Source organism: Pangasianodon hypophthalmus, chromosome 23, assembly GCF_027358585.1.
Source record: "Pangasianodon hypophthalmus isolate fPanHyp1 chromosome 23, fPanHyp1.pri, whole genome shotgun sequence".
NCBI classification, from domain to species: domain Eukaryota; kingdom Metazoa; phylum Chordata; class Actinopteri; order Siluriformes; family Pangasiidae; genus Pangasianodon; species Pangasianodon hypophthalmus.
The window spans coordinates 12,482,746-12,500,646 of NC_069732.1; the positions used below are offsets into that span (position 1 = coordinate 12,482,746).

General features: G+C 38.6%; 2 protein-coding genes across 2 annotated transcripts; one reads left to right on the forward strand and one right to left on the reverse strand.

Moving 5' to 3' along the window:
• Nucleotides 1-70: 70 nt before the first annotated feature.
• psmb4 (proteasome 20S subunit beta 4) lies at nt 71-4,117 on the reverse strand. The gene is made up of 7 exons (XM_026929642.3): nt 3,958-4,117; nt 3,155-3,361; nt 1,615-1,761; nt 982-1,063; nt 736-852; nt 527-615; nt 71-215 (listed from the first exon to the last, which is right to left on the reverse strand). The coding sequence occupies exons 1-7, from the start codon at nt 4,077-4,079 to the stop codon at nt 203-205; spliced, it is 777 nt and encodes a 258-aa protein (XP_026785443.1). The 5' UTR covers nt 4,080-4,117; the 3' UTR covers nt 71-202.
• Nucleotides 4,118-6,656: 2,539 nt separating this feature from the next.
• Nucleotides 6,657-16,971, forward strand: si:dkey-166k12.1 (solute carrier family 22 member 13). Its single transcript, XM_053228482.1, has 10 exons — nt 6,657-7,318; nt 10,202-10,305; nt 11,205-11,359; nt 11,499-11,667; nt 13,177-13,291; nt 14,557-14,660; nt 14,949-15,160; nt 15,378-15,486; nt 15,962-16,171; nt 16,286-16,971. The coding sequence occupies exons 1-10, from the start codon at nt 7,013-7,015 to the stop codon at nt 16,389-16,391; spliced, it is 1,590 nt and encodes a 529-aa protein (XP_053084457.1). The 5' UTR covers nt 6,657-7,012; the 3' UTR covers nt 16,392-16,971.
• Nucleotides 16,972-17,901: the final 930 nt, after the last annotated feature.

Below are 17,901 nucleotides of genomic sequence, written 5' to 3' on the forward strand. Positions count from 1 at the left end.
TAATTAATATATAAACATATATAAATGATAATTGCATACCTGAACAAAGGCTTAAACACGCACACGTTGGCACTTTTTATGATTTTATTTCTGGGTAACAAATACAAATGTAAAACATACTAAGTGTAGTCTTGATATTGCAGTTCTCTTGTGGTACAAATGATCCACTGATGAAAGAAATCCAGACGAGCAAAATGAGCCTTCATTCAAAGCCACTGCAAGAGGAAGAAAATAGTACACTTCATCACTTAATTTATCCGGAATAATCAATTTAAAATAAAAATCTCCAAAGATGAAATGAGGCTTGAGCTTCAAGTTGTTTTAAAAAAAAAAAAAAAAAGGTCAATGGCCACTTTTAAACAACCTTTATCCCAGCTGTTTCATAAAGTATTAGATTTATATTGAATATTTATTACTAAAAAAATGTTAATTAGGTAATTGCTAACCTTTGCTGACCCTGTGTTTTTCAGGCTACCACAAAAACATCAAAACATTTTGTTACAGAATAGTACATCATGTAACCCACCTGACCATATGGGCAATTTCCCAGTTCGTTTCTGATGACAGTGGTCCAAGAATCTCAACTCCTTCTTCAGTCACAATGGCAATCTCGTGCTAAAGCAAAGCAGAAATAATATAACTTAGCATAATGTGTTCTGCAGAAACAAAGATTTAATGCAACTAGGTAAAATGTTTCTTGTGTATTTATCCATGAAGATCAGGAACACTTCTCACTCTGTTGTAAGAACGAGCATCCCGGTAATACAGCACTTTGAGACATCGCTCTATCAGTGCCCGTGCCTCGTCCTTGGTAATTTCTACTTTGTTCTCAAGCACCTCTCTCATCAAGGGCTGAAAAGAAACAGGCACACACAGTAACAGTTCAGAAGCAATTCACATGATGTATGATACAAAAGGTGTAGGGAAAACTGACAAATAAAAAGAAGCCCTAAATAAGAAGACGACCAGCCTAATGCTCACCTGTGCCAAGTATGCACCAAATCCTGTGGCTACTGCTGGAGCTTCATATGCAACGCCTAGCTTGTCTACATAGCCCAGGAAGCTACAAAATACAAACACAAGTTTTGTTAGAAAAAATACCCATCAATTCCCAATACAAAGTGGCTTGACACTCTAGAAATTTTTGGTCCATACTGTTAATCAAACTCACACACTAGTGTGTGTTTATGTCCTATAGCCTCAATTTCCAGGTAACCATATTACTTGAAGAGACAGTCAGAGCTTCCACTGACAAGAACTTGTACACACACTTCCTTTGTACTGAGGAAGGCAGGAGTGGATACTCTGAGTAGCTCCAACAACTGCTCTTAGACTTAGAATATAAGAGAGTTTTTAGTGTCTTAAGTGTCTGTTCTTTTCTGAGTACAGGAAAACGTGACATGTCTTTGGTAATCATACATAATGTTACAGATGTACTAGATAAAGGCTAGGTTGGAAAAAAACTCAGAACAATCATTTAATTAATTTAACATTCCAAAATATAGTACAACTATAGTTAGTAAAAATCCAATCTACAGTACTATAATGCTGTTTGCTTAACAGGGAATATGAAATCCACTGTAGTCATGGGAAACTTGTTATTTGAAAACTAACCTTTCTCCATTGTAAAATCCACCAATAACGACTGTGTTCCAAAGTGGGTTCATCCTGCTGCGACGGTTGTACATGACACGAGTTAGCCAGGAGTGGATGGCTTTGGGACTATAGCTGTGGCCATCTCCAAGGAGTTCCTCATCAATCCTAAACATGCAGCACAGAAAAGAAAGCTTTTTGGGTCATAGTAATACAGAGGCATTACTTAATGCGAGTTTTCATGAAGTCATAAACTGATTTCCTAACATTTGTCCTGCCACTGGTTCTCCGGTTTCCTCCTTCCTCCCAAATACATGAAAGTAAGTGGCCTGGCTATGCTAAATTGCTCCTAGGTGTGAATGTGTGTGCATGGTGCCCTGTGATGGACTGGAGTCCCATTCAGGCATATTCCCAGTTTATGTCCAGTGTTTCCAGTACAGGCTCTGGACCCATCAGGACCCTGACCAGGAAAAAACAGTTCCTAAAGAGGAAAGAATAACGCTGCACGCGGTACCAACATGTGTCTGTATGATTTTTCCTTAATAGTGCTGTTGAAGGCTCAATTATGATCTGGTCAGAAGGTGATTAATTTTCTCTAAAAGCAGCTCTGACAATAGTGTCGGCTCTAATTGTAATCACAGGTTTATGTGGTTTATATACAGGTTTATATATTTTCTACAGTAACAACGTACACAGGGAATTTTATGGCGATCCCTCCATATAAATGGATGAGTCTCCAGTGTCAGCGTTTTGTAACAGTCAGACACAAAATAGTTTTTTGTGTCTGACTGTTTTTTCTATACAGGAATGTATACAGGGTTTTGTGACTTGCAGTTTCTCTGTAACATGACAAGTCACATTTTTTTTCTTATTAACTTCAAGAGAGAAAGAAAAAGAGCCTGGTGAAGGAAGGACTGTTTATAGCTGCTATAACATGAGTGATAACAGAACTAACCTGTTTTGTGGCTGGTCCACAACAAAAAAAAATGTAATTACATACAGATAAAAAGTAGAATGTGTCATACTTTATTAAATCACCTTATTTAATAATAAAAAAAATTAATCACTGGCAAATTGCTGTGGTATAAGAGGAATAAAACACGTTACCGTTAGAGGAAAATAATCAACTTCAGCGTGGTACCCAGTGGTTGATTATTTTCCTACAACACAACACCCCATCATGTTTTATTCCTTGCTTATCTTATTATGATCAGCAGGAATGCAGAAAACACTGGTGGGAGCAGAGCAGATTCTGAAACTTTGGGACCCATAAGCAACATCCTACTTTATCCCCTTCAAACTTTTAAATAGCAATAAGGATAACTGTCCGTAGGGGTGGTGTTTCACATACAGCATGAGGACTGCTTTGGTACGTTAATCAGCCCTAATCTCTTTGCATGCCTTGGCTGTATATGATTGGCGATTCAAAGGTGTAGTGCAAGTTGTCACCTAAAGAGTTCAAATATCATGTAGTGCATGTCTTAACATGACTTGCACAGACTTGCATAGAGGATTTAGAATGTACAGAATAATACAGGCAGAACTCCAGGCAAAGACTTACACCATCTGTTCAATGGCTTGTTTGATGTACTGGTAGTCTGCGTAGTCCCCTGAAGCTCCAAGGATGGTGGTGTCATTGACTTTCATGAGGCGGGAGATGTTGCGGAAACGGGCGAGTGAGCCATAAGAGCCGAGCATGTCAGCGGCGATGATGACTCCCCCTGTAAACTTCACCCCAAGTACTGATGTCCCCGTCACCATGGGATTACTGGGAAGAGAAAAGAAAATGTTAAAGCTAAAAAAAAAAAAAAAAAAACACTGAAGGTGTTGGTCACATTATAACACCCTGAATATCCACATCAGGATTATTATTAGAGTATAATAAAATGAGCTGTAAAAAACACTGATAAATGTAAAAATACAATATTTTGGATGGGAAAACGTATGTAAAACCTTATGTATCTAATTTATAACTCATATTTAATTATTAAGCCAAAGTCTTAGTGTTTTTTTTTTCTTAAGATATGTCAAGTGTGTCTATTTCTACTAGCTAAGCTACATTACAAGCTGAAAAAAGGGGACTGTTATTAATAATAATATATAATAATTATCCTAACGTTTTCTTTCTACAATGAACAAATGCATGTAACAAAATCTGTTAGTTTTTAGTTTGTTTTTGTCCCCCTATCTCTAAATAATGTAGTCAACTAGCAGTTAGCATGTTAGCTAGCCAAGCGATTTCCACCATGATGATACAGCACTGTTAGCCAAACTGAAACTAATACACGGCTAGCTTGCTAGCTAGCTAACGAAATTGTGTGTTATTAAACGTGAAAGACACAAAATAGGAATTTTAGAGCTTACAGTGTATGTCGTATGGGTCCACATCCAGGAACCGTACTGTTACCGGTACCTGGAAATGAATAAAATTGTCCAGGTTTTGGTCCATTCTCCCAGAAATTTAACTTCAGTCCACTCGCCTCCATGTTGAACAAAGCCGGAAATGACGCCACCTCGCTTTCGCTTCGAATAACAGATGAAAGGAGGAAGACTATTATTTTCATTACACATTCATCAGTTTTATTTTTTTTTCTATTATAATTTTTTTTCAGCATTTAAATATATTATTTATTATATTTTGTAGCCACGTATATATTTTTTTTGTTTTTTTTCCCACTTGCAAACTAAAAATACATTGTAAATTAATACATCAGTGAATAATTAATTAAATGTCTATGTATTTTTCTGATTTAAACAATAACACACACACATACACTGTGACAGCTAGAATAAATCTTAACCTGTAGAAAGTGTAAAATTTAAAATACAAAAAAAAGAAACATTTAAAATATACAAGTGAGGCAAGAGATCATTAAATAAGCTGTATTTTACAGACTAGAAAATACATTTTTTGCAGTAAATGGAGTACAAATTATCCACAATGCCTTGGCAGATTAGTTTAGATTTGCTTCATGTTTTTTTTAAACATGCTGTACATTAATCAAATTCAAATCAAATTCGAATTTTATTTGTCACATGCATAACCATACACAGTACGACTTGCAGTGAAATGCTTTATACAAGTGTTCTGACATAAAATAATAAAATATAGGACAACAGTAAATATAAAGAAATATATATATATATATATATATATAAAGAAAAATATTAAATATAAGAAAAATATATACATTAAAAAGTGTATAAGAATATATATATATATATATATATATATATATATATATATATATATATATATATATATATATATATATATATGGCTATATGGATGGTGGCAGCAGCAGTCTGACAGTACTTATATAAAGACATGATTAAGACCTGACAGAACAGGTGAGCTCGTCCTGGCCAGAATGAAGCAGATAAAAACCAAGAGCAACTATAGTCACCTCTTCAGGGCTGGAGCTTGAGCCTTGAGACCGTAGATCGGATGCAAACTATATTCATTCCTCTAAATGAATAAAGTTAATAAATAATAATAAAGACTTTCACAAAGAGTGGGGTGGTTTCCTTAATGTCACTTTCATTTTCAAGCAGTAGCTCTAAGCTATGTTTTTGAGTGGAGGTTTCAAGAGTTTAGTTTAATTCAGAAGCTGTTTTGCAGTGTTCTCTCCATGTTCTCTCCATCCACATGGGTTTCTTCTAGGTTCTCCGGTTTCCTTCCACCATCCAAAAACATGCCGGTAGGTGGATGGACAATGGTAAATTGCTCCTAGGTGTGAATGAGTGAGGGAATGTGTGTGTGTGTGTGTGTGTGTGTGTGCATGGTGCCCTGCGATCTATCCCGGATGAGTATTCCTCATTCCCAGTGTTCCTGGGATAGGCACCAGATATATGAAGAATAAAACAAAAGTTATATGCCATTATTGGGAAATAATACATTTTTCCATGCTCAGTCAAGTTTTTTCCATATTAATAACAGCACAGTAACCTTACAGTAGCATAAGACAGTGGTTTTCAAGGGGGTCCATGATTATTTTTTTACAGTGATGGAAATCATAACTCACCATTATCAAGTTATTATATTTATTATTGAGTTCTTATAATTAACAAGCAGGTCTATAGATAATGTCTAGTTGGATCTACAGTGCTCTGTGGGTGAAAAGTCTGTGAATAAAGTGGTCTATGGAATATTATTGTACACATTTCAGTAATGTTCATGTTGAAAAAACATTGTGTGGAATTTATTTTACAGTTAAGGCGTCTCTCGTTCCTCGTCCCTCGTCCCTTGTCCCTCATCCCTCGTCCCTGGCTGCAAAAAGTTTGAGAAGCCCTGGCCTGAAAGACAGCTGGTGGGAATGTCCTCAAGACACACTCTCGAACTATTACTCCCTCACTCCATCCTCCCTCTCATACTCTGTCCTTCTCTCCCTTCTTCCTTCCATCATTTCCTTCTCTCTCTCTCGCTCTCTCTCTTACTTCCTCCTTCTCTCCCTTCCTTCGTTTCGCTCCCTCTCTCACTTACTCCCATCCCCTCTCCCTTCCTCCTTCCTTTACTTCCCTCCCTCTCTCCCTTCTTCCTTCCTTCATTTTGCTCCCTCTCTCACTTACTCCCATCCCCTCTCCCTTCTTCCTTCCTTTACTTCCTGCCCTCTCTCTCTTCTTCCTTCCTTCACTTCCATCCCTATCTCCCTTCTTCCATCCTTCACTTTCCTCCCTCTCTCCCCTCTTCCTTCACTTCCCTCTATCTCGCCTTCTTCCGTTCTTCACTTCACTCCCTCCTCCCTCTCGCTCTCCCTTCTTCCTTCCCTCACTTCCCTGTCTCCTGTCTTCCTTCCTTCCTTCCCTCACTTCCCTACCTCTCACCATTCTTCCTTCCTTCATTTCCTTCCCTTTCTCACTTACTCCCTCCCTCTCTCCATTCTTCCTTCCTTCCTTCCTTCACTTCACTACCTCCTCCCTCCCTCTCTCCATTCTTCCTTCCTTCATTTCACTCCCTCTCTCACTTACTCCCGCCCTCTCTCCATTCACTTCCCTCCCTCTCTCACTTACTCCCTATTACTCTCCCTTCTTCCTTCCTTCCTTCCTTCCTTCCTTCACTTTGCTCTCTCTCTCTCTCTCTCTCTCTCTCTCTCTCCTTCACTTGGGCACCGGCTGCACAGTTAAGTACTCATAACCCTTGAGGCTTTTCCCCTAACTTTCAGCTGAATTTGTGTTGTAAGTGTGAGTATGCACTAATGGCTGTGTGAAGCTTTTTTTTTTTCCTTTTTAAAACAGCCTCAGGCACTGGTATTTTATTTGCCTGGACTCGCACGTGTGGCTGTATGTCGCTGTATTTGCTGTATAAAATGTTTCCCCTTCAGAACTGACGACTCTGGCCAGTGCTTTATGCTGCTGTGGAGTTTGCACTTCAGAAACACTTCCCTCTCAGGGGCTGGATCGGATCTGGCTTTAGTCAGAAATGAATTTCGAGCAGGTCTTGGCGGAGATCGACGGGTTTGGGAGATATCAGAAGATCCTGTACGCGTTGATCTGTCTTCCACAAATCTTCCTCGCCTTTCACATGATGGCAAGCATCTTCACAGGCTACACTCCAGCACATCAGTGTCGGAGCTCTGCTGCTGAACACTGGCACTTGAACCTGTCAGTAAACTCCAGCGGCTCGTGCAGCATCTCACCATCACCCGCACAGAACCGCACCGACGATGCGTGTCCACACGGCTGGCTGTACAGCCGAGAATTAATCCACAGCAGCACTGTCACTGAGGTAAACCCACACACACACCAACACACACCAACACACACCATGCAGAAGAACAGATTTCAGGTGCAGAGAGAATTCAGATATATTGCAGCAGTTACTGAATGTCCAATCTGTCTAAGCTTTCTTGTCTAAACTAAGATTTTAGTGATGGTTTCTACTGTTTTTTTATCTCTTCAAGTTTAGAAAAGACTGGTTATGAAAATAGATTTTCCAAACCCATGTTACTGTTGTTAATGCAGTAAGAATTTTATTTTTGTATGAGAGCCATCATCTTATAAAATATGGAATCATTTTACCTGGTCTCTATATTGAATCTGATTTACTGATGTCATGAATAACCCTACAAATGTATAAGATTTTTAAATGTGTCATTGAGGATAAAAATAAAAACTTAAATCAATGGAAAATATTTCTTCCAAATATTCAAAAGGAGTGTCCAAACTTTTATTTTTCCAAAGGGGGCCAGATTAGTCCACATCAAAATACCCAAGGGCCAGTCACTAAAATATTATTTTAATGCTAAATTATAGTGGATCTAATTTTAGTGGAATAACTGCAGCAGAGTATCACCTGACAGCTGCGTTTGTTTCACAGAAGACTTTATTTTCATAAATTTGCGCTTCTTTTCAGAACGAATGACATTAGCCACTTTAGTTAAGGACCCTTTAGGATTCATGAAAGGTTTTCCATGCATAGTGTTTGGAAGCATTACTCCTTATTAGCTCTAGTAAAGCTTAAGGACCACAAACTTTATAAAAAGCCAGAATATTACTTTGCACATGTAAAATAATTGAAACGTTTATTATGTTTATTTAAAAAATCTGTGCTGTAAGGCAGCACAGTGGTGCAGTGGGTAGCATTGCCATCTCACAGCTCTAGGGTCATGAGTTTGATCTGTGCAGGGTTTCTGCGCACGTTTACCCCACGTTCATGTAGGTTTCCTCCAGGTTATTTTCATAAATTTGTGCTTCTCTTCAGGATAAATGACACTGGCCACTTTAGTTGAGGATTCTTTAGGATTCATGAAAGGTTTTTCATGCTTAATGGTTTAAAGCATTACCCCTTATTAGCTCTAGTAATGTTCTGTGCCCCATTTGCTCTGATAAAAAGTTACTTCTTCCAGGAGAGCTTCCAGCTGCTTCAGTTTCTCTGCCCTTTCATCCTCTGAATTTTTTTTTTTTTTTGCAATGCCCATGATTTGTTTCATGTCTCATGATATTAATTCCTTAATTATGGAACAGTTTGTTGAAAAACGCACATGCAAGGATTTTCTATGGCTCTCGATGAAATTTCTTTCTCTTTTGAAATTTCTCCTTCTCACTGTTAACACTGTGCTTTTTGTCTGTAGTCATAACTAAATATCATTCAAGTAAATTAATTAGTCAGAGAAAGAAAGGCTCTTGCATTTTAGCTAACTGTGTTAACACAGACCATCAGGTGAAAGGAAAGTCTGTCATACTTTCTGAGAGAGAAGCCACAGGCCAGTTAACATCTGTCCATGGGCCACGTGTGGCCCTGGGGCCAGACTGTGTACACCCCGGGACTAAGCCATGCTTATTTGGAATAATATATAAACATTTTTCACATGAAGATATTCACCTTGAGGACACCTTGAGCATTTCAGAAATGTATCATGCATTGGAGGATTTTGTTTTATGAATTTTTTTAATGTTTTATGAATGCCAAGAAAGCTTAGACAATGTGGAAATTTTCAAAAAAAAAAAACTGTCCCAGTATATCTTTTACCTAGGAGGATGCATGTGGTATACCTTTAGTTAGCTTTAATTAAAGTAAAGCTTTACATATAGTGTACCTTAAGGACCACATACTATATAAAAAGCCAGAATATTACTGAACACGTAAAATAATTGAAAGTTTATGTTTATTTAAAAGAATCTGTGCTGTAAGGGGCAGCACAGTGGTGCAGTGGGTAGCATTGCCACCTCACAGCTCCAGGGTTATGGGTTCGATCTGAGCAGTTTCTGCACATGTTTTCCCCATGTTCATGCAGGTGTCCTCCAGGCTCTTTGGTTTCCTCCCACTGTCAAAAAACATTGTTGTGATGTGAATGAGTGTGTGATCTATAAAGATCCATCAGTGGTCCTTTAGGTAGACTATATTTGTGTTCCTGAGGCTCCTGAGTTATGCAATAGAAAATTGTTCACCTTATCATCAGGAGATTGCAAGTTCAAATCCCAACAACGCCACAGCCATCTATGGCCTGGAGACAATGGAGCAATTTCTCCATTGATTTCTGAGAAAGAGCTGGCTGGTGGGTGGGAATTGTGACCAAGGTGACCAAACTGGGAAGAAAATGGGGGAAAAAGATTAGAGTTTACATTTTGGTACCTTTATTACTGAGATTGTGTGACAGTGAATGCTTATGAATGCAAGCGTATCTGTCTTTCTTTGGTATTTGTTTATAATTGTTATAACTACGGTTAATTTTGCTTTGCAGATGTTCCACATCATTAAATATAACTGTAAATGGATAAATATAAAGTATGATGTTTTTGTTCTCTAATAATAATACTGTTGTATAAGACAAATTAAACACTCCAGGACATGCTGTTATTGGAAAATCTAGTTCAGGGTGGTAATGATCCTTGGGGAAATGAGTGCGTAAAAACTGTGAGGATTGTACACACGTACACAGGTTCTACAATATTTCTACAATAAAACTCTCTCTCTCTAAACAATACTGTATTTCAAACTAAATATATCATTTCTGCACAAATACCATCACAGGTGTAAACATGATGCATAAAGGAGCTCATGGAGTTGTTTTGTTGATGAAATCTAACTAATAATGAGTTCATTTTTATCTCTGTTTGTATGTCCGTGTGTGTGTGTGCGTGTGTGTGTGTGTGTGTGTGTGTGTTTTAGTGGGATCTTGTCTGTGACAGGGCGACACTAAACAGTCTTGGTTCTTCCCTGTATATGCTGGGATTGCTTGTGGGAGCTATTGTGTTTGGATCTATGGCTGACAGGTACTTTTGAATAGCATGTATTCTGCATTGTGAAGAGTCACATTCTAGTACATATGTGTTTGAACAAAGCCTCCAAGGAAATCAAGGTTCAGTCCAAATTCTCTATTTGTTTATAATTTATAAGTACTTTTCAATTAATTTATGACTATTTAATAAATGTTATGAAGCTGAAAGACAGATGAAAATGGACTGGTTCTATTAAAACCAATGTGGCAGACAAACAAGGACTAGGCAGTACTCAGAAACATGAAGCAGGTTAAATGACAGGCAATCAGCCAACAAGCTCAAACTAGACAACACTAAAATCTCTCTCTCTCTCCCCCTTACACACACACACACACACACACACACACGCACACCTTTGCAGTGATTGTTGTAAGTTTCAGCAACACAGAATAAATTACTAATTAATTATTTAATCAATTAATTTGTATTATAAATGTAAGATGTACAGTTATAGTTTTCTAGACACATACACACATATACCATAGACAAATTGCATTTGTGCCCCACTTAGCCATAAATGAATTACTTTGATGACCATTGTTTGATACCCCAAACACTGTTCCATTAAACACACTAAGCTAATGCTTAAATGTTAATGTAACTTCACATTAATGATAATACTACATTTTGTCTATCAACATGTAATATATTATACAGAACACCATATACACACTTTATTCTGGTGTAAAATCAGACATGCACTTGGTCCCAAACCACTCCCCAAGTTAGCAGCTTTTCTCAGCTACAGTGCTAGGACCCTTTTTTTACAATTTCGTAACAAGGCTTGTAGTTCTGAAGACACATAGATGCATATTACATGTTACTCACAGTTGCACATTCCTTCTTCTTGCCCAATTCTGCTGACCATTACTATATTTCTCTCTCGCTTTCAGGTTGGGAAGGAGGTTTGCCATGCTCTTCTCTCTTGCCCTACAGACAGTGTTTGGGGTGGCTGCTGCCTTTGCTCCGAACTACCTGGTGTATGTGACTCTTCGCTTCATCATAGGAACCTCCATCTCAGGCATCATCATCAATGCTTTTGTGTTGGGTGAGTAACTGTACTATATCATAATTCCATTTGGTTCATCCTTCAGCATCCATGCATGCTTGATTTGGCTAGTTTGTAGTGTGTAGAGTGTAAAATTCCTTAATCTCATTTCTGACAACCATTTCCAACCGCTCTGTAGGAACCGAATGGACGTCTACAAAGAGACGCATGCTGGCTGGAATCTTAACAGATTATTTCTTTGGGCTTGGATATATGCTGCTGGCTGGTGTGGCTTATTTTATCCGAAGCTGGAGGAATCTGCAGCTCGCCATCTCAGCACCAGGTTTCCTCTTTATTTTCTACATCTGGTGAGAGAATACATACACACATACACATGCACACCCATACATGCAGAATATAAATTCAAATTTTGTGTTGTGCTGATAATGTCTCACGTTGGATAGTAAATACTACAAATGGTAACACACAACTGGTGAAATAACTGGCCAAAATTAGCAAGATAGTTATAGAACAGAATGGAGAACACAAAACACATACTTCTAAAGCAAATGATCAATGGGCTTATTTCATGCCCAGCAAACTTACCCAAACTTACACCCTACAAAATACAAACTAGCCATTTAACCATCTAATAGCTTCACAACTGACACATTCCACAAAAATATAAACAATAAGCATAAGTTGGCTGGCTATCATTTCAGTAGAGAGCTAGCTAATTTGCAAACAACTAAAGTACAGCTCCATGGATCTGGCTCAATGCTGGGATTACAATATTAACAGTGTCACAACATGTTTACAGTAGCTGGGTCTTCTGTCTACCTAAGGTTGTCACTTGCTAACATATACTGTATTTTAAACTAAAACATTCCATGATTCATGTGTTTATGCCCTCATTGTTAACTATTAATTGTAAAGTGCTCAGTTTTAATTGTAAAGTGCTTTCCCTGCAGTGCTTCCATGAATTCCTACGAACTCGGTTAGGTTAAGCTAGTTTGTGGGCTAGCTGTGCCAGAGAGTGTAGATGATTCAACCAGTAGCACCTTTTTGAAAGAACAGAGTTTAGTGCAGAACAAAGAAGTGCACAGGTTAGACAAACAGTGGAGTTGTAATCAGTAATTGATCATTAGGAAACAATGGTGATCAGTGATTGGTCATTAGGAACAATGGTGATCAGTGACTGGTTGTTGGGAAGAATTGTGATCAGTAATTTCTTCATTAGGAACAATGGTGATCAGTGATTGGATGTTGTGAAGCAATGGTGATCAGTGACTGGTTGTTGGGAAGAATTATGATCAGTGATTGGTCATTGGAAACAATGGTTATCAGCAGTTGCTTATTGGGAACAAAGGCTTGTACACAAGCAACTGTCAGCCTTTACACACTGGTGTATAACTTGTATAACCAACAGCTGTTATGTGTGCTGGAAAGCTGTATCAAGTGCAAGACAGTCACTAACATCTCAACGAAAAGTCCCTAGATCTGTCACTAGGCTCTTTTTTAATGAAGTCACTAAAGGGGTCTAAGAAGTCACCAAATCTAGAGACAAAGTTGCTAAGTTGGCAACACTCTAGGAGTAGTGGGGCAAGATGTCCCCAGCATTCTCAGAGTAAATAAAGCTTATAGAAAAAGCTGTACTGATGCCCTGATTTTTCAACCAGTGGTCCACAAAACGTGGCAATAATAGGTGTTAAGGTGGCTGAGACATCAGGCTGGCCTGTTAGCTACATCATGAATAGAAGTACTCAAGTCTTCCTTTTGCTGTCCCTTGTGTATATCACTCCTTTATTTGTGTGCCTCCTTAAATCTTCCTTTGTCTTGTACACCCTTTCTCCCACCCTGTCTCTCTTATCCTTCAGGGTTCTTCCTAATTCTGCTCGTTGGCTGTTGGTAAATAACAGAAAAGAGGAAGCTCTAGTCCTTCTCTGCAAAGCAGCTACAATGAATGGTCGTCCCTTGCCTACTACAGTGCAGGTATGACAGACTATCTTTCTCACTCTCATTCTTTATTTTGGTGTCTTTTTCAGTTACAAATGTCTGGCACTCATAAAAAACTCCCATGGCTCAATAGCTCCCTTAACATCTCTATGACAACAGGCCTTAACCCCTCGAGGCAGCTAGCCAATCAGGCTACCATTGTACCCTGTAAGTGACAGAGTGAAGCTTGCAGATTGCCAGGGCAACTCTGGCATCACCTGAGCACTGGGAGCGAGTTGTCTCCCAGAGGTCCACATTTAAGTGTAATGTGATATGTAAAAACAAGCTATGCAAACAGAATATATGCTTGATTTGCCATGGTTGTTTACTAGCTTGTTACTGGTGGGATATTTATAGTAGTGGTTCTCAAATTGGGGTCTATGAAGCATAGTCTGCTACTTTTGCTATAGTGGTGGAAATCACCACCTACCATTATCAAACTTACTATATTTATTGAGTTCTTATGAATATTAGCCTGCCTGACACTTGCATTAAATGGGTTCTAAAACTCTAAAAACTCAATAACTAAAAAGAAGTTGGCCTATAAATAATTATTATTTACAAATATTATATTTAAATGAAATATGTTCTGTTGGCAGAAAGTTCAGGAATAAAAAAAATCATAAAAAAGCCTAACACTGGAATAGTTGGATTATGTTCAGAATGGGTGGTTAGAATTCATTTTACAGTTAAAGGGGTTGCTGTTCTCAAAAGAGTTTGAGAACCCTTGATTTAAAGGAAGAGTTTGGCCAAAAATGAAATTGAATTATTTAAATTTAGCATTGTACATCCAGCCTATATATCACTTGGCTTTGTAATAATACCATTTGTACAAAGTTTTATTAAATAAACACAACCAAATTGTAACCATATTATCATCTGAATCACTTCTAAAATACTATCCCATCTTAAAACTCTGGACCACATCTACCCGAGTCTGATGCTTGTGTGGAGTGATTCGAAAGAAATGCTTTAAGATGGCTATTATTGTTTTAGCTATGAAGCAAACCTTTGTCCAATTTTACAGATAACTGTTTGACTTACACTGTCAGAAACCACATAAGAAGGTCTGTTTAATATTTTAAGATGCTTTGTCAGCTATAAGATTCCCTAGCTACATTCTCTTTGTAGCTGACACACCAAACATGGGTCGAGTGATTGTCTACTTATGGGATACATTTTGGCTAAAAGTTCACTTTAACTAATTCTTCAAGGATATTGAGAAGAGGCATACTACATCTTCCATGCTAATATTCTTGCAGTTAGACAAGTGTGAGGGGATTCAGGGGAAGAATCAGCACTCTGCTGCAGATCTAGTACGTACTCCCCAGATGAGGAAACGATCTTTCATCCTGTTCTACATCTGGTAAGTAATAGTGGCTCTTCTATAAGTCAGCCCTGGGGATCCTATGCACTGTATAGTATTTTCACTGGTTTAACTCATTCAGAGATGTATGCTTTCACCAAGCCTTGGATTGAGAATCATTAGTTTCAAGTAAGTTGTTGCAGATTTTCTCTTCCTATTCTAGTTGTCCTTTTAAGGAGAAAAATGTAACGACTAAAAAATGATTAAATTGTGCTCTCCAACGTTCCAGATTCTCTTATCTATTCTCCATTAGATAGATTATCTTACATTCACTTTTTCCATCTGTAGGTTTGTTACCGTATTAGTGTATTATGGTCTGTCTCTGGGTGTATCAGACCTGGGCACAGACCTTTACCTCACTCAGTTTCTGTTTGGATTGGTGGAGATCCCCGCGAGGTCAGTGGTTTTGCTCTTCCTCCCCTACAGCCGTCGGCTCTCACAGAGCGCGTTCCTTGCCATGGGGGGTGCCGCCTGCCTCCTCATGCTCATTGTACCAGAAGGTGACCTTCATTCTTCATTCTGGCATCTTCTTTCTTCTCTACCCCTTTTTGAGAATGAGACTTCTCTAGCACTCCTTCACTCCTTCAATCTGTCTCTCTCATTCTCCTGGTCTTATGTTCTGTCCCTCTCTTCATATCACTGTCCATGTCATCACCATCTGTAGTTTGTTTGCTTTTGTTTCTTTGACCTTCTCCTCCCTCTCTGTTATCCTCTCAGATAGTCCTAATGTGCGGGCTGCCGTGGCTATGACTGGAAAATTTGGGATCACAGCCTCTTTTGCTGTCATCTATATTTATACAGCTGAGCTCTTCCCAACTGTGCTTAGGTATTTACTCAAACGCATTTATATAAAACATATCAGTAACTATTCAGTATTATACTCACTATGTGCCAAATAATAAATTCTTTGGTCGTTATGGATCAAAGTGTGTAGAGATGGGCACAGATGACTTATGAATGACTCTGTGTCATGGAACTGTCATAGTACAGCAGAACTAGAGGTTATGAGATTTGATCATAGGCAACTTTGATGAATAAGTGCCATAAGGGTAAAGTGGAACGTATTGTATGCATATGATATGTAAATTAGAGTAGTGGGCGGAAGCCTGCATCCACCAATCATCAATCATATTTTGTTTTGATGTTATTTGACAGTTTTATGATTCAGATGTAGATCCGCTCCTACATCACTATATGCAATCAAATCTGCCCTTGTTCCTCTGCAACCTTGATGAATAAGCGCCATGTGTTTTTAAATTATTATACACATTTATATTAAATTTAAAGTCTCTCCTCCACAGACAGACAGGAATTGGTGTGTCCTGCATGTTGGCACGAATTGGTGGAGTTTTAGCGCCAATGATAAACCTGCTTGGAGAGAGTAACTCGGCGGTGTCCACTGTAATATTTGGCTTCGCCCCACTGCTGGGTGCAGCTCTTGCATTGGGCCTGCCAGAGACAGCCAATAAACCACTACCTGATACCATTCAAGACATCCAAGATGCTGAGAGGTTGTTACATACACACAACACTGGATATAATATCACTCATAATATACGCAGTACATAACATGTGCCTTAGTAACTTTTATGTGGTATCATTCTTTTATCCTTCTCTTTGTGCAGGTTTACTCCAGAGAATAATGACAGAAATTTCCCTGTAGACACTGTCCAGTCTCCAAACACCACAGAGGCACAGGAACTACAGTGCCTCACAAACAAGTCTCCATAGACTTACATGTACCTGCTTGCACAAACACAAACACACCTAAACACAAACACTTCATTTCTTTCTAACTTTTGGGTTACAGATCAGAAAATGCAACTATTTCATGTTTTGCATGTATAACACTGTGACAAATATTTTTACATTTTAAATATTTTTAATAGTTTCATCCTTGGTCAAGGTCTTTTTGGGACATATTTTTTTATAGCTTCATGCTGAGAAAGCAGCTGTGTCATCAGAGGCTTTAACTCAAGTGTCACAATGGATCAGTGAACAGCAGTTCCCTGTAGAAACCACACTGTTTTATCTGATGTCTATGCAAGAAGAACACACAGTGCCTTTCACTTTTATACTTGTGTGAAAGTATATTATGCTAATATACTTTTTATATTTTTCCATATACGACAATCAGAAAACATATTCAAACATATTCTACGTTGCTCTTGTATTGTTTGTGAAAAGCTTGTTTTTATATTGTTCATCCTATATTGTAACATACAGATGGATGAGAAATTAAAGGAAAAAACAGTGGCTTTGTTATGCTTTGAGGGCATTAAACCTGTAAACTTAGAGCGAGGAATCACTGCAAATCTATACAAAGTTATTCTGCCTGATCACCTTTATCCTATGATGAAACATTTCTATCCTGTTTGAGAGTAGTCTCTTCCAGGATGACCCTGTCCCCACCCACAGGGCACAAGGGTTCAGTGAATGGTTTGATGAATGTGAAAATTATTTGCTACAGTCACCAGATCTCCACCCCGTTGAACACCTAAGGGGAGATTTTGGACCGACATGTTAGACAGCATTCTACGCTACCAACACCAAACGCCAGCTGAGGAAATACGTTATGGAAGAATGATGTTCATCCATCCAGTACAGCTCCAGAGACTTTTAGAAAATATGTCAAGGTGCACTGAAGCAGTTTTAGCATCTTGTGGTGGCGTAGCATCTTAATAAGACGTTATTTTGACATTCGCCAAATACCGATATGGTACAGTAAAATATTTTTCCCTGCATATTCCATCTTGTTAGAAGCTGGGGTCAGGGTGAGGGGCTGCCATGGGTCAGCACCTTGGAGTAGACAGGGCTAGGGGTCTGGCTCAAGGGCCCAACAGTGAGAGCTTGGTGGTGCTGTGATTTAAACTTACAACCTTCTGTTCAGTATCCCAGGACCTTAACCAATGAGCCACTACCACCAAATCATTTCACTAGCTGTTACTGTAAATAGTACGAATGATGTCCTTGATCACCTTGATAGCAAATGGCCCATTGCTGAGCCACACACCACCATGGAATTATTGCAATGAACTCATCCAAGTCTTACCGCCAGAACACTGACCCAATTTACCCTTGATTAGACTGTGTCTCAGACCAGAGCTTACAGCAGGGCACAAAATTTAAAAGTTGCATCTGGGCCATTGTTACACTCACCATTGTCATAACTGGCCCTTAAATCCCAAAACTCTTTAATGGAGAACCATCAAACTCTCTGAATTTCACTAAGAAGCACCAA

Bases quoted from the DNA above. Each gene is read 5' to 3' on its own strand.
- psmb4 (XM_026929642.3), bottom strand. From the start codon at position 4,079: ATGGAGGCGAGTGGACTGAAGTTAAATTTCTGGGAGAATGGACCAAAA. The intron at 3,362-3,957 runs GTAAGCTCTAAA...TTCTCTTCCCAG, and splicing joins GGACCCATACGACATACACT to TAATCCCATGGTGACGGGGA. The intron at 1,762-3,154 runs GTAAGTCTTTGC...CTGCATGTTTAG, and splicing joins CAAGCCATTGAACAGATGGT to GATTGATGAGGAACTCCTTG.
- si:dkey-166k12.1 (XM_053228482.1), top strand. From the start codon at position 7,013: ATGAATTTCGAGCAGGTCTTGGCGGAGATCGACGGGTTTGGGAGATAT. The intron at 11,360-11,498 runs GTGAGTAACTGT...ACCGCTCTGTAG, and splicing joins CATCAATGCTTTTGTGTTGG to GAACCGAATGGACGTCTACA. The intron at 15,487-15,961 runs GTATTTACTCAA...TCTCCTCCACAG, and splicing joins CTCTTCCCAACTGTGCTTAG to ACAGACAGGAATTGGTGTGT.